Genomic DNA, 16,849 nt, shown 5'->3' with positions numbered 1-16,849 from the left:
TTAACTAATCTTAGGTAGAAGTTATTTAATTGACGTATCTTCTTTTCACAAATGAAACTGAGGCTTACTCATTATATAGCTGGTTATTGGAGGAATTGGAGCTAAACAAATCTTTGAACTCCTAGTATGATGTGCATTCCTATAATATTATGTTAATTAGTTGCTTAGCAAACATTTTAAGTAATGTTTACTAATTATACGAATTACACTCTTATTAAGTGACATTTTTAGAGCTTATTCAAAATTTTGGAAGTTTTTAAAAGTTTCAGTCAACCCTTGAACAACATGGGTTTGAACTGCATGGGTGCACTTATTCATGGATTTTTTGATACAGTACAGTAAATATATTTTTTCTTCCTTATGATTTTAACATTTTCTTTTCTCTAAAAGTTTATGAAAATACAGTACATAATAAATGTAATGTATAAAATATGTGTTAATCAACTGTTTACATTACTGATAAGGCTCCCATCAACAGTAGGCTATTAGTAGTTAAATTTGAGGGAAGTTAAAAGTTATATGTGGGGGTCGGCCCTTCTAACTCCTATGTGTTTTGAGGGTCAGCTATTTTTAAAAATGTAAATTACAGCATCATTTACAGAAGACATACAGCACTGGACCTTTACCTCATCTCTGTTTCTCATTTTTCAGCGTTTTCCATTGGGGGGTGATGATGAAGTTATGAGCTCTACTTTGCAACAGTTTTCAAAAGTTATAGATGAGGTAAGTGCTTATTTTATTTTGCTTGAGTAAGTGGTCTTATAATTAAGTTATTCAAGTTGTTTAGCTTTTATTGGGAACTTGTATTATTATGATTACATGAGCAAATCTCTATAATAAAAGGTTACTATTTAAAGAAGGACCTTATTTCCATATTAGTGTCTGTCTCATAAAAATAGTACTTTGTCTGATTAAAACAAATTGTTTTCGGGTATAAGCATAGAGATGTGCTCTCTCTCTTCCCAGTCCATGTCCTTCAACCTTTCACTGTTTTATTTGCTGTAGGCAGGGAGGGAAAAATTAAACTATGAGATATAGCTAAGTTCCGGATCATTTTTTAATGATTTGTTCTGATGACTGGTTAGAGAAATTAAGGGCTGATATTGGCTGTCTGGGGTGGAAGGAATAATAAACTGAATGGTAAAATGTTAGGAGGAAGAAGGGTGGTGAGAGCTATTTGGGGAGTCCATTACTCTTCTCAATTGGGGCAATGAAAGCTCTTCTTTTCACATGAACCATTAGATAGTTCTGTCTTTTCTAGTCCCCTAACTGAAAAAGTAATTTTTTGAAATATTTTAATAACTCATTGTAGCAAAATATTGTTACAATAGAGCAATATAAAGAAATATTTATAGGAAATGGAATATTTTTATTGTGGTAAAATATACATAACATAAAATGTCTCCCTGCTTACATTTATACACTCACAATGTTGTGCAACCATCACCACTGGTGCCAGAACATTTTTGTCATCCTCCCAATGGAAACCCCATGGCCATTAAGCAGTCACTCCCCACTTCCCCTCCCTTCAGCTCCTGGCAACCACAGATCTACTTTCTATCTATATGGACTTGCCTGTTTTGGATATTTCATATAAATGGACTTACACATTTGTGGATTTTTATGTCCGTCTTCTGTAGCATAATGTTTTCAAGGTTTGTCTGTGTTGTAGCATGTATCAGAATTTCATTCCTTTTTTGGGTGAATAAAATTCCATTGTTTGAATATACCACTTTTTATTTATCCATTGATAGTTGATGGACATTTGAGTTGTTTTCTACCTTTTGGCTAGTGGGAATAGTGCTACAGTGAGGGTTTGTGTACAAGTTTTTGTTTTTTCTTTTATTTTTTTCTTGAACACCAATATTCAGTTCTTTTGGGTATATAATCAGGAGTGGGATTGCTGGGTCATACAGTAACTTTATGCTTAGCTTTTTTTTTTCCTGCTTTTTTTTCTTTTTGCATTTTTTTTCTTTTTATTAACATATAATGTATTATTTGTTTCAGGGGTACAGGTTTGTGATTCATCAGTCTTACACAATTCACAGTACTCACCTTAGCACATACCCTCTCCAATGTCCATCACGCAGCCACCCCATCCCTCCCATCCCCCTCCACTCGAGCAAACCTCAGTTTGTTTCTTGACATTAAGAGTCTCTTATGGTTTGTTTCCCTCTCTGGTTTCATCTTGTTTCGTTGTTCCCTCCCTTCCCCTATGATCCTCTGTCTTGTTTCTCAAATTCCACATATTGGAGACATCATATGATAATTGTCTTTCTCTGATTGACTTATTTTGCTTAGCATAATACCCTCTAGTTCCATCCACTTCATTGCAAATGGCAAGATTCATTTTTGATGGCTGCATAATATTCCATTGTGTGTGTGTGTGCATGTGTGTGCGTGCACGCACACACACACACACCAAATCTTTATCCATTCATCTGTTGATGGGCATCTAGGCTCTTTCCATAGTTTGGCTATTGTGGACATTGCTGCTATAAACACTGGGGTGCACATGCCCCTTCGGATCCCTACATTTGTATCTTTGGGATAAATACCCAGTAGTGCAATTGCTGGGTCGTAGAGTAGTTCTATTTTCAACTTTTTGAGGACCCTCCATACTGTTTTCAGAGTGACTGCATCAGCTTGCATTCCCACCAGTAGTGTAAGAGGGTTCCCCTTTCTCCGCATCCTCTTCATATGTTTAGCTTTTTTGAGCCAGACTGTTTTCCACAGGTCCTGCCCACTTTTACATTCCCAAGTAATGTAGGGTTCCAGTTTCTCCACATGCTCACCAACACTTACTATTTTAATTTATATTTTTATTATAACCATCTAAGCAGGTATGAAGTGGTATATCATTGTAGGTTTTATGTGCATTTTCCTGATGACTAATGATGTTGAGCACCTTTTTCTATGCTTATGGGCCATTTGTATATCTTTGAAGAAATGTCTATGATAGTACCCCCTCCCCATCCACAGGGGATACATTGCCCCCCCCCCCCAGTGGTTGCCTGAAACCATGGATAGTTCTGAACCTTATGTATATTACGTGTTTCCCTATACATACATACATACATGTGATAAAGACTAATTTACAAAATGGGCACAGTAAGGAGAAAGGGGAACCCTCCTACACTGTTGGGAATGCAAGCTGGTGCAGCCACTCTGGAAAACAGTATGGAGGTTCCTCAAAAAGTTGAAAATACGGGCGCCTGGGTGGCTCAGTTGTTAAGCGTCTGCCTTCGGCTCAGGTCATGATCCCAGGGTCCTGGAATCAAGCCTCGCATCGGGCTCCCTGCTCGGCGGGAAGCCTGCTTCTCCCTCTCCCACTCCCCCTGTTTGTGTTCCCTCTCTCGCTGTGTCTCTCTCTGTCAAATAAATAAATCAAATCTTTAAAAAAAAAAAAGGTTGAAAATAGAGCTACCATATGACCCAGCAATTGCACTACTGGGTATTTACCCCAAAGATACAAATGTAGGGATCCGAAGGGGTACGTGCACCCCGATGTTTATAGCAGCAATGTCCACAATAGCCAATCTATGGAAAGAGCCAAGATGTCCATCGACAAATGAATGGATAAAGAAGAAGATATATATACAATGGAATATTATGCAGCCATCAAAAGGAATAAAATACTGCCATTTGCAATGACGTAGGTGGAACTGGAGGGTATTATGCTGAGCGAAATAAGTCAATCAGAGAAAGACATGTATCATATGAAGGGTGAGTACAGCAAGTAAGATATTTTGAGAGAGAGACACACACACCACATTCACAGAACTTTTATTACAGTATAATGTTATAGTTCTATTTTATTAGTAGTTATTCTCTCATTTTGTTAATCTTACTGTGCCCATTTTTTTTTTTGAGCAATCCAGGTGCTGTTTTTTTTATTATGTTATGCTAATCACCATACATTACAACATTAGTTTTTGATGTAGTGTTCCATGATTCATTGTTTGAGTATAACACCCAGTGCTCCATGCAATATGTGCCCTCCTTAATACCCATCACCAGGCTAATCCATTCACCACCCCCAGAACCCTCAGTTTGTTTCTCAGAGTCCATAGTCTCTCATGGTTTGTCTCCCACTCCGATTTACCCCCCTTCATTCTTCCCTTCCTGCTATCTTCTTCTTCTTCTTTTTTTTTTAACGTATAATGTATTATTTGTTTCAGAGGTACAGGTCTGTGATTCAACAGTCATACAATTCACAGCGCTCACCATAGCACATACCCTCCCCAGTGTCTATCACCCAGCCACCCCATCCCTCCCACCCCCCACCACTCCAGCAACCCTCAGTTTGTTTCCTGAGATTAAGAATTCCTCATATCAGTGAGATCATATGATACTTGTCTTTCTCTGATTGACTTACTTTGCTCAGCGTAATACCCTCTAGTTCCATCCACGTCGTTGCAAATGGCAAGATTTCATTTTTTTGATGGCTGCATAATATTCTGTTGTATATATATATATATACCACATCTTCTTTGTCCATTCATTTGTCGATGGACATCTTGGCTCTTTCCATAGTTTGGCTATTGTGGACATTGCTGCTATAAACATTGGGGTGCACGTACCTCTTCGGATCACTACATTTATATCTTTGGGGTAAATAGTAGTGCAGTTGCTGAGTCGTAGTGTAGCTCTATTTTCAACTTTTTGAGGAACCTGCATACTATTTTCCAGAGTGGCTGCACCAGCTTGCATTTGCAACAACAACGTAGGAGGGTTCCCCTTTCTCCGCATCATTGCCAACACCTGTTGTTTCCTGACTTGTTGATTTTAGGCATTCTGACTGGTGTGAGGTGGTATCTCACTGTGGTTTTGATTTGTATTTCCCTGATGCCGAGTGATGTGGAACACTTTTTCATGTGTCTGTTGGCCATTTGGATGTCTTCTTTGCAGAAATGTCTCCGTTCATGTCTTCTGCCCATTTCTTGATTGGATCATTTGTTCTTTGGGTGTTGAGTTTGATAAGTTCTTTATAGATTTTGGATACTAGCCCTTTGTCTGATATGTCATTTGAAAATATCTTCTCCCGTTCTGTCGGTTGTCTTTTGGTTTTGTTGACTGTTTCCTTTGCTTTGCAAAAGCTTTTTATCTTGATGAAGTCCCAATAGTTCATTTTTGCCCTTGCTTCCCTTGCCTTTGCGATATTTCTAGGAAGAAGTTGCTGTGGCTGAGGTCAAAGAGGTTGCTGCCTGTGTTCTCCTCTAGGATTTTGATGGATTCCTGTCTCACATTTAGGTCTTTCATCCATTTTGAGTCTGTTTTTGTGTGTGGTGTAAGGAAATGGTCCAGTTTCATTCTTCTGCATGTGGTTGTCCAGTTTTCCCAACACCATTTGTTGAAGAGACTGTCTTTATTCCATTGGACATTCTTTCCTGCTTTGTCGAAGATTAGTTGACCATAGAGTTGAGGGTCCATTTCTGGGCTCTCTATTCTGTTCCATTGATCTGTGTGTCTGTTTTTGTGCCAGTACCATATTGTCTTGATGATTACAGCTTTGTAATAGAGCTGGAAGTCCGGAATTGTGATGCCACCAGCTTTCCTTTTCTTTTTCAACATTCCTCTGGCTATTCGGGGTCTTTTCTGGTTCCATACAAATTTTAGGATTATTTGTTCCATTTCTTTGAAAAAAGTTGATGGTATTTTGATAGGGACTGCATTAAATGTAGATTGCTCTAGGTAGCATGTTCACAATATTTGTTCTTCCAATCCATGAGCATGGAACGTTTTTCCATTTCTTTGTGTCTTCCTCAATTTCTTTCATGAGTATTTTATAGTTTTCTGAGTACAGATCCTTTGTCTCTTTGGTTAGATTTATTCCTAGGTATCTTATGGTTTTGGGTGCCATTGTAAATGGGATCAACTCCTTAATTTCTCTTTTTCTGTCTTGGTGGTGGTGTACAGAAATGCAACTGATTTCTGTGTATTTTTATATCCTGCCACTTCACTGAATTCCTGTATGAGTTCTAGCAATTTTGGGGTGGAGTCTTTTGGGTTTTCCACATAAAGTATCATATCATCTGCAAAAAGTGAGAGTTTGACTTCTTCTTTGCCGAATCGGATACCTTTTATTTCTTTCTGTTGTCTGATTGCTGTGGCTGGGACTTCTAGTAGTATGTTGAATAGCAGTGGTGATAGTCGACATCCCTGCTGTGTTCCTGACCTTAGGGGAAAAGCTCTCAGTTTTTCCGCATTGAGTATGATAATCGCTGTGGGTTTTTCATAGATGGCTTTTATGATATTGAGGTATGTACCCTCTATCCCTACACTGTGAAGAGTTTAAATCAAGAAAGGATGCTGTACTTTGTCAAATGCTTTTTCTGCATCTATTGGGAGGATCATAGGGTTCTTGTCTTTTTATTAATATTGTATCACATTGATTTGCGGATGTTGAACCAACCTTGCAGCCCAGGAATAAATCCCAGTTGGTCGTGGTGAATAATCCTTTTAATGTCCTGTTGGATCCTATTGGCTAGTATTTTGGTGAGAATTTTTGCATCCATGTTCATCAGGGATATTGGTCTGTAATTCTCCTTTTTGATGGGGTCTTTGTCTGGTTTGGGGATCAAGGTAATATGCTGGCCTCTTAAAACGAGTTTGGAAGTTTTCCTTCCATTTCTATTTTTTGGAACAGTTTCAGAAGAATAGGTATTAATTCTTCTTGAAATGTTTGGTAGAATTTCCCTGGGAAGCCATCCAGCCCTGGGCTCTTGTTTGTTGGGAGATGTTTGATTACTGCTTCAGTTTCCTTAGTGGTTAGGGATCTGTTCAGGTTTTCTATTTCTTCCTGGTTCAGTTTTGGTAGTTGATACATCTCTAGGAATGCATCCATTTCTTCCAGATTATCTAATTTGCTGGCATATAGTTGCTCATTATATGTTCTAATAATTGTTTGTATTTCTTTGGTGTTGGTTGTGATCTTGCCTCTTTCATTCATGATTCTGTTTGGGTCATTTCTCTTTTCTTTTTGATAAGTCTGGGTTTATCAATCTTATTAATTCTTTCAAAGAACCAGCTCCTAGTTTCGTTGTTCCTGTTCTACTGTTCTTTTGGTTTCTATTTCATTGATTTCTGCTCTGATCTTTATTATTTCTCTTCTGCTGGGTTTAGGCTTTATTTGCTGTTCTTTCTCCAGCTCTTTTAGGTATAGGGTTAGGTTGTGTATTTGAGACCTTTCTTGTTTCTTGAGAAAGGCTTGTATTGCTATATACTTTCCTCTTAGGATCGCCTTTGCTGCATCCCAAAGATTTTGAACAGTTGTGTTTTCATTTTCATTTGTTTCCATGTCTCCTCTAATTTCCTGGTTGACCCATTCATTCTTTAGTAGGATGCTCTTTAGCCTCCATGTATTTGAGTTCTTTCCGACTTTCCTCTTGTGATTCAGTTCTAGTTTCAAAGCATTGTGGTCTGAAAATAGGCAGGGAATGATCCCAGTCTTTTGGTACTGGTTGAGACCTGATTTATGACGTAGGATGTGATCGATTGTGGAGAATGTTCCATGGGCACTAGAGAAGAATGTGTATTCTGTTGCTTTGGGATGGAATGTTCTGACTATATCTGTGAAGTCCATCTGGTTCAGTGTGTCATTTAAAGCCTTTATTTCCTTGTTGATCTTTTGCTTAGATGATCTGTGCATTTCATTGAGGAGGGTGTTAAAGTCCCCTACTATTATTGTATTATTGTCGATGTGTTTCTTTGATTTTGTTATTAATTTGCTTATATAATTGGCTGCTCCCATGTTAGGGGCATAGATATTTGAAATTGTTAGATCTTCTTGTTGGATAGACCCTTTAAGTAGGATATAGTGTCCTTCCTCATCTCTTATCACAGTCTTTGGTTTAAAATCTAATTTGTATGATACAAGGATTGACACCCCAGTTTTCTTTTGATGTCCATTAGCATGGTAAATGATTTTCTACCCCTTCACTTTCAATCTGGAGGTGTCTTTGGGTCTAAAATGAGTCTCTTGCAGGCAGCATATCGATGGGTCTTGTTTTTTATCCAATCTGATACCCTGTGTTTTTTGATTGGGGTATTTAGCCCATTTATAGTCAGGGTAACTATTGAAAGATATAAATTTAGTGCCATTTTATTGCCTGTAAGGTGACTGTTACTGTATATTGTCTCTATTCCTTTCTGGTCTATGTTACTTTTAGACTCTCTTTGCTTAGAGGACCCTTTTCAATATTTCTTGTAGGGCTGGTTTCGTGTTTGCAGATTCTTTTAGTTTTTGTTTGTCCTGGAAGCTTTTTATCTCTCCTTCTATTTTCAATGACAGCCTGGCTGGATATAGTATTCTTGGCTGCATATTTTTCTCGTTTGGTGCTCTGAGTATATCACGCCAGTCCTTTCTGGCCTGCCAGGTCTCTGTGGATAGGTCTGTTGCCAGTCTAATGTTTCTACCATTGTTGGTTACAGACCTCTTGTCCCGAGCTGCTTTCAGGATTTTCTCTTTGTCTCTGAGACTTGTGACTGTTACTATTAGATGTTGGGGTGTTGACCTATTTTTATTGATTTTGAGAGGGGTTCTCTTTGCCTCCTGGATTTTGATGCCTGTGTCCTTCCTCAAATTAGGGAAGTCCTCTGCTATAATTTGCTCCAATAGATCTTCTACCCCTCTCTTCTTCTTCTGGGATCCCAATTATTTTAATATTGTTTCATCTTATCATATCACTTATCTCTCGAATTCTGCCCTCGTGATCCAGTAGTTGTTTATCTCTCTTTTTCTCAGCTTCTTTATTCTCCATCATTTTGTATTCTATATCACTAATTCTCTCTTCTGCCTCACTTATCCTAGCAGTTAGAGCCTCCATTTTTTATTGCACCTCATTAATAGCCTTTTGGATTTTGACTTGGTTAGATTTAGTTCTTTTATTTCTACAGAAAGGGATTCTCTAGTATTTTCCATGCTTTTTTCAAGCCCAGCTAGTGTCTTTATAATCGTCATTCTCAACTCTAGTTTGGACATCTTACTAATGGCTGTATTGATTAGGTCCTTGGCGGTTGGTACTGCCTCTTGTTCTTTTTTTTGAGGTGATTTTTTCTGTCTTATCGTTTTGTCCAGAGGAGAATAGATGAATGAGAGAACAAAATGCTAACAGGGTAAACAACGACCCCAGAAAAATATGCACTAAACAAATCAGAAGAGACCCGAAACCAGGGGGAAAAGAAAGGGAAAAAAAGAAAGAAAGAAAAAAAGGAAAAAAAAAGAAAGAATATGATCAGGCTGGTGAATAGATCAGGGTCACACACTTGATTTGGGGCATATTTTGATCTATTAGAAGAAACTGCCTCCCAAAATTCTAAAGAAAAACTTATATATGTACCAAAAAGGTAAATATGATGAAGGGATGGAATGTGACTATAAAGATGAAAATTATAAAAGATTCTTAAAAAGGAATTGATAAGCAACGTTGGTTGAAAAAGGGAAAAAGAAAAATTCGAAAATATAGAAAAAGAAAAAATAAAGAAAAATTTAAAAATTAACTTTAAAAGACTAAAGAATCATGGGGAAAAAAGCCATGAATTCTGTGTGCAATATTCCCCTAGTGCTAGAGTTCTGCCATTCTCATTGATTGGTAAACTTGGTCTTGGCTGGCTATTCTTGTTGATCTTCTGGGGGAGGGGCCTGTTGCCGTGGTTCCCAAATGTCTTTGCCGGAGGCAGAACTGCCCCGTCATTGCAGGGTCCAGGCTAAGTAATCTGCTCGGGTTTGCTCTCAGGAGCTTTTGTTCCCTGCAAGCTTTCCATACAGCTTTGGAGGAGGAGAGTGAAGATGGCGGCCTCCCAATCTCTGCCCCGGAGGAGCTGAGAATTCGGGGCCCCGCTCCTCAGTGAGCCCCCAGAGAAAAGCAGTCAATCACTCCCGTCTCCCCGTCGCGGGCCGCACTCCGTGCTCACCTGGCCTGTGACTGAGTGTTTCTATCTCTGGCACCCGACCCCGTGTGGAGTCTCCAAACCCAGCAGATCCCTGCGGTGTGCTCCCGCACTGCTCCTCCTGGGGGAGGAAGGGGAGTCTCCCTGGATCTGCCGCTTGTTGGGTCCCTGCTGGAGGAGCAGTGGCCTGACTGTGCCACAGATCACGGTCTATGGCAACCCCGAACTGAGAGCCTGCGCCTCAGCTCCATCTCTGCAGCCGGCTTCCCCGCTCCAATACCTGGGAGCTCTGCTGCACTCAGGCACCCCCGGTCTTTCTGTGACCTCGAGGGTCCTGAGACCACACTGTCCCAGAGAGGGTTCCGCTCCTCGCTTAGCCACTGGAGCGACGTCCCTTAGCGGAGCCGACTTCTAAAAGTTTCGATTTTGTGCTCTGTGGCTCTATCACTTGCCAGAAGCGGCCGATGGAGGCCCCCTCCCCCGCTCTCTATCCTCCCGAATATTGCCTCCGATTCACTTCTGCGCACCTCCTACCTTCCAGAAAGTGGTTGCTCTTCTGTTCAGAGAGTTGCTGCTATTCTTTTCTTCGATCTCCTGTTGAGTTCGTAGGTGTTCAGAATTGTTTGATCCCTATCTAGCTGAATTCCTGGGACCAGACGAAAGCCAGGTCTACTCTTCCACCATTTTGCTCCTCCCCGCCTCCCCCCGTGTTTTTACTTTCTTGATACATCCTTTGCACAACCTTTTTAATTTTGATGAAGTCCAATCTATATTTTCTTTTGTTGCTTATGCTTTTGGTGTCATATGTCAGAAACCATTGCCAAATCCTAGGTTATCCTATGTTTTTTTCTAAGAGTTTTAAATGGATTCTTTTTTTTTGTTTTTGCTGTATAATATTTTATAGTATATCACATAATTTTGAGTGTTCTCTTATGTAAAATGTATCAACATCTGTTTATTAGATTTTGTTTAATTTCTAGAACACTGGCTAAATGTCTCTGTATAGTTATTTATTCAGCCTTTTTGGTCTTCCTTTTACTAGCTTAGCTCTTGTCATGCAGTACTTTCAACGCAGCTAGCTGATGCCATGATGTTTCCCATTACCCAGTTTAAAGAAAGAGATCTAAAAGGTAATGAAATCAAGTTTATGTTTACCTCTGTTAGCCATCAGATCAATACTTGTAAAGTGCATATTACTGTATACCTTAACCATTTCTGACTGCAGCTTGTACCACTTTAATGTGTCACTGGATATTTATAGGAGCTCCTGCTAGATGTTAAACTAGATACAGAAGAATACTGATATGAATACAGTGTCACTTCCCTCGAAAAAGCCTAGAGAAAGAGATGGGTAAAATAAGTAATTATGATATTCTCTTATAATTAGGGTATGAGCAAGGTACTGTGGGGGCTCAGGAGGGTGTCAGAAAGGTGTCACCAAGGATGTGACATGAGCATTGTACAATGAAGGGGCATTTTTGCCAGGAGGAGAGAGTCATTGTTCTGTTAGAGGGACTAGAAAGCACAAAGGTATGGGTTAGAGAAATACGTGTCTTGTTTTGTGGTTGATGAGAAACTCTTGTGTGGCTGCAATGTTGGATGTGTTGGGTGTGACAGGAGACCAATCTGGAAATAGATCATGCTAAAGATGTTGGACTTGAGCTTTCTAAACAAAATTTTAGATATTTCATAAATATGCTAAATTGAAACTTCTTGAACTTTTCCAGAAATATTGACATTAAAGGAAGTGTTTCAGATTGCTAGTAATGGTAAGTTCTGAATATTTTACACAGTTATTTCTCACAGTGATGCATTTCTTTATCAACACAAATCTGTGGCCATGTTCTATGTAATAATTGAAAAAAGTGAACCTAATTAAAAGTGTAAGTTAACATTATATGAATCAGTGCTGTTTTTCAGTTGCAATATTTGTGCTATAAGAAAAATTTAAAAGGAAACTAAATCTTGTGGTTTGCTATCTTAATAATACCAGAGGAGTTGATATAATATTTTCCCTTCCTTGTTTTCCTATATACTCTAAAATTTTCTTTAATGAGCATTTGCTGTTTTTGTACTAAAAAATACTTTTAGGGGCACCTGGGTGGCTCAGTTGGTTAAGCATCTGCCTTCGGCTCAGGTCATGATCCCAGAGTCCTGGGATCAAGCCCCGCATCAGGCTCCCTGCTCAGTGGGGAGGCTGCTTCTCTCTCTCCCTCTGTAGCTCCCCATGCTTGTGCTCTCTTGCTCTCTGTCAAATAAATAATAAAATTATATCTTTAAAAAAAAATACTTTAAAAAACTTTCAGTGGAATACAGTCTCCTTAGAATTTTTTTTTTTTTAATCAATTTAATAAGTAGAAAGATACTTCATGGGAAATTTGACTGTGGGAACATTTGGGTGGAGTGAACTGTGTGTTAAAGAATTCTTATTTTTTTTTTTAAAGATTTTATTTATTTATTTATTTGACAGAGAGAGGCACAGTGAGAGAGGGAACACAAGCAGGGGGAGTGGGAGAGGGAGAAGCAGGCTTCCTGCCGAGCAGGGAGCCCGATGTGGGGCTCGATCCCAGGACCCTGGGATCATGACCTGAGCCGAAGGCAGACGCTTAATGACTGAGCCACCCAGGCGCCCCAAGAATTCTTATTTTGAGAATTCTTGCTTTAGCATATTTGTTGAAAGATGCACATGTGAAGACTATTTAAAGCATTTATAAGTTTGGTAAGGTACTGTTATATTATTGTTAATAGTTATTTCTGTTTTCCAGATCATGATGCTGCAATTAACAGATATAGCCGGTTGTCTAAAAAAAGAGAAAATGACAAGGTGTGATAGATACATACTTGCTTCTTTAGTATCACAATTAACAATTGTTTCATTAGATTTTTTTTCACTAGTTTTTTCCTGTTTAAAAACAGTAGCCTGCCTGTTACTTTGTATGTTTTGCTACATTGCCCTTAGTTTATTCTTTCCTTCTAGTTGTTTCAAAGCCTTTCTTATAATTATCAGACAGTTAATAATTGTCTCTTTGAACAAACTATTTTTCTGCTGACAAAATTTGATAAGTAAACAGAACTATTCCAAAAGTGTAATTGATGCCCAGTATATAACATTGCCTCCTTTTGCTTTGTGTTTTGATAACATTGTGTGTGTTCTGTTTATTTGACCATGTATGTATTCAGAAGTGTCTTCTGAGATAAAGTGGTTAAAAAGTTGAATTGTTGCATACATAATTGATATTCTAAAATTTACTGAAATGAAAATGTTAATACAAAACTTTCACAACCTAGCCACTTGGTGTTCAGAAAAGATTCTGATATTCTAAAATTTACTGAAATGAAAATGTTGATACAAAACTTTCACAACCTAGCCACTTGGTTGTTGCATACATAATTGAATGAAATTCTGTTATGAGGACCTCCGCATTTACAGGGAATACATATATATATGCATATATATATATAGTTTTTGATACTTCTCCAAATCCAGAAATATTTCACTGTATTTCAGGAGAAATGCATTTGAGTAAAGAACAAAGAACAAAATATTAACAAGTTCATCTAGATGCTCCTTAAGCTCATTTTTTCCTAATCCAAGGTTTGATGACAAGATATACACTAAATGTTAGCGAGTGAGGTGGTCTCTGTTGGTGTCTGCAGCCTTGGCCACAGCTGCTGGTAGGGGCACTGTGATCACTTGGGGGAATGCAGGACTGGGTATGATTTACTGTGCAACAGCTACCGTGACGCGGTAAAGGGAGTACCTTAACCATTTCTGACTGCAGTTCTCACAAAGTTCAGTACAAAGAGCTTTCCATTTCTTCTTTTTTTTTTTTAAAGATTTTATTCATTTATTTGACAGAGCACAAGCAGGGGAGGGGTAGAGGGAGAGGGAGAAGCAGGCTCCCCGCTGAGCAGGGAGCCCGATGCAGGGCTCGATCCCAGGACCCTGGGACCATGACCTGAGTCGAAGGCAGACGCTTAACGACTGAGCCACCCAGGCGCCCCGAGCTTTCCATTTCTAATTTTAGTTCACTGAATACTTGATGGTGCAAATATTAATAAAAAACATACATTTTGAGATCTATGTTACTTTGTTACTTTGCCTTAGAGAAATAGTTAAAGGGTCTAGCTATGAATTTTGTTGTATTTTGCATTGCTTCTGGCTCTTCCAGTTTCATTGTTTTTATTTTAGGTAGTTTAAAAAACATTATTTTACCAATTTTATTTGAAAAAATTTTGAGCATCTGCTATATGTTGGGTACCATGGGGTGATAGTGTGAATAGGCTCCACTCCTAGCCTCAGGGAGTGAATAATACACACTTAATCGAAGGCTTCCTGTGTGAAGGCATGTAGCTGGAGTAGATGCCAGTGTACAAGGATGAAGAGAACACGTGAATTAACAGTGAGTTAAGTACAATAATAGCAGTCTTAACAAAATGTTGGGAGAGCACAAGCAAAGCAGCAGTTAACTTTGGTAAATTGGGAAAGGCTATACTTTTAGGAGGTGCTATTTGCTTGATTGAAGATGAGTGAACGTCACTGGTTTGGGACTGGGGAGAAGGTATTCCTGGAAGCAAAACAGTCTTTGCAGAAGCACATGGTAGACACCGGAGAATGTAAAGCTTAAGAGCACTGGCTCTGGAGTCTCACTGCTGGAGGACAGATCTCAGCTTTGCCACTTATTTGCCTGAGGTCACACCCTGGTACTTAATTTCAAGCCTTTATTTCTCTATCAAAAAAACTGAGTAGTTGTGATGATGAAATGGGATAATACATGCAGGGTACCTGGCTTGTAGCAAGTTTTTAAAATTCTAGCAATAATTATTATGATAATGGCATGTGTCTGGGGCATATATTTGGGGAGGTATGGCAGAGATACAAGAAAATAGTTTGAGGTCAGATTACTATGTCACTGACTTTGAAATTTGATTTAGAGGGAGTGGGCAGCCTGCTTAAAGGAATCCTACTTAAAGGATTATAAGTGGAAAACACCATGCAGTCGTGTTATAAGATACAAATACTAATGGAAATGTGAAGGGGACGGGACTAGAGGGAATCCAATTGAAAAGGTACCAGAATAGTTTGCAAAGACATTAGGAGAGCCTCAGGTCGTTGTTGAAAGAGGAGAGGAAGGAATACTTTTGGAATATATTTTGTAAGTAGAATTGACATGACATAGTAGGAGGAGGAAACAAAAAGGAATCCTGTGATTCTTGGATGATGGGGTAGATCTTGAAACAATTAAGAGAGCTAAGAAACAGGGGCATCTAGATGGCTCAGTTGGTTTAGCATCTGCCTTCAGCTCAGGTCATGATCTGGGGGTCCTGGGTTCGGGCCCCGTATCAGGCTCCTTGCCCAGCGGGGAGTCTGCTTCTCCTTCTCCCTCTGCCCCTCCCTACTGCCCACTCTTGCTTTTGCTCTCACACTCAAATAAATTAAAAAAATCTTAAAAAAGAAAAAAAGCTAAGAAACAGAGGGACAGGCTTTGTGGGGAAGGTACTGTATTCAGTTTTGTACATGTCCAGCACATTTACACACTCGTGTGCACACACACACACAAAAGCCCAGCTGGAGATGTGCTTCCTCTGACACTTAGGAGAGTGAAGAGCAAGGAGCACCTGGGTGGCTCAATTGGTGGGGCATCTGCCTTCAGCTCAGCTCATGATCCCAGGATCCTGGGACCGAGCCCTGGATTGGGCTCCCTGCTCAGTGGGGAGTCTGCTTCTCCCTCTCCATGCTCATGCTTTCTCTCTTGTTCTCTCTCTCTTTCTCAAATAAATAAAATTTTAAAAAAGTGAAGGGTGAGAGATTAAAATTTGGGAGTCATTGGTGTATTAGAATATTCTTAGTACTTGATTTGGTATTCTAAGGAAAGCAAGAAGAGAGAAGAGCCTAATGCATATTACATTTTTTTCCTTGGGTAGGCTCTTCCCTACAGCCACTACTAAAGATAATTAAAGATAATTACATAATTAAATAAGTAATAGTATTTTTAATGTTTATACTCAAAGGTAAAGTATGAAGTCACAGAAGATGTCTACACTTCCAGAAAAAAACAACACCAGACCATGATGCATTATTTTTGTGCATTAAATACTCTTCAATACAAAAAGAAAATAGCATTGTTAGAACCTCTACTCGGGTACATGCAAGCTCAGGTAAATACTATATTGTGTTTTGGATTATAACTGTCCTAAAAACTTTCTATTAAGTTTGATATTTATGTTAAGTATAAGGGTATTACAGACTAAGGTCAAAATACTCTATTTGGATCTGTGTTTTCAAAAGTAATTTAAAATGTCCTCAGAATGCTATTTTGAGGAAGTTAGAATGGTTTTCCTCGCAAATGAAGATTTCACATACTTTTTAGGGTAAATGAAACCACTTACCTGGTATTTAGGCCTTGTCCATCACAGGGGGACAGGGAACAGAAAGCTAAATGAATTCTGGAGTTACTCCTACTGATGGAACTTTCATTCACTCTGGCTTTGGAATAGATTTGAAAGAGAATGGGCAAGTTTGAGTTTGTCTCCTCTTCCTTGCATACCTCCTGAATTAAAAATAATAGATGAACTCCAAAGTGTCCCAAGAGGTTTGCATCAGGAAGGAGGCTAGAAAAGTAAATTTGGGTAATATGAAATGGCACACCCCTAAAAATTAAGAGTTTAAAGAAATTCAAATATGCCTTCAAATATGAGTGCTTATTATTCCTCAATATAAAATTTATCTTTGTAAAACATGAAATAGTTTATATAACTTATTTAAAATGTTTTAACATTTTCCAATTTTATAAATTGCTTACAGAGATGTACGGTGAAATTGAAGTCTGGTTTCTACAGTGGCTCTAAGCCCAGTAGAAGTCATTGTAAACTAGTACACAAATGGGAATACTCCTTTGTTCTTTACCATGTATCTTGGAGATTGTTTATATGATTCACTGTGTTTCTTGTAAATGTG

The 16,849-nt window shown here is 38.8% G+C and overlaps 1 protein-coding gene across 1 annotated transcript in view; it reads left to right on the top strand.

Annotated features, from left to right (window-relative positions):
* The window catches only part of APPL1 (adaptor protein, phosphotyrosine interacting with PH domain and leucine zipper 1), a 42,915-nt gene that overhangs the window by 7,475 nt on the left and 18,591 nt on the right, over nucleotides 1-16,849 (top strand). The window contains exons 4-8 of the mRNA XM_021695003.1: nucleotides 652-723; nucleotides 10,934-11,021; nucleotides 11,619-11,660; nucleotides 12,657-12,715; nucleotides 15,904-16,050. Of these exons, the coding sequence (XP_021550678.1) occupies nucleotides 652-723; nucleotides 10,934-11,021; nucleotides 11,619-11,660; nucleotides 12,657-12,715; nucleotides 15,904-16,050 (408 nt within the window). The remainder of the gene's footprint in view (nucleotides 1-651; nucleotides 724-10,933; nucleotides 11,022-11,618; nucleotides 11,661-12,656; nucleotides 12,716-15,903; nucleotides 16,051-16,849) is intronic.

This window comes from Neomonachus schauinslandi, chromosome 1 (assembly GCF_002201575.2).
Source record: "Neomonachus schauinslandi chromosome 1, ASM220157v2, whole genome shotgun sequence".
NCBI lineage: Eukaryota > Metazoa > Chordata > Mammalia > Carnivora > Phocidae > Neomonachus > Neomonachus schauinslandi.
The sequence above is the reverse complement of the archived record's forward strand: the minus strand, read 5'-3'. Positions and strand labels throughout refer to the sequence as shown.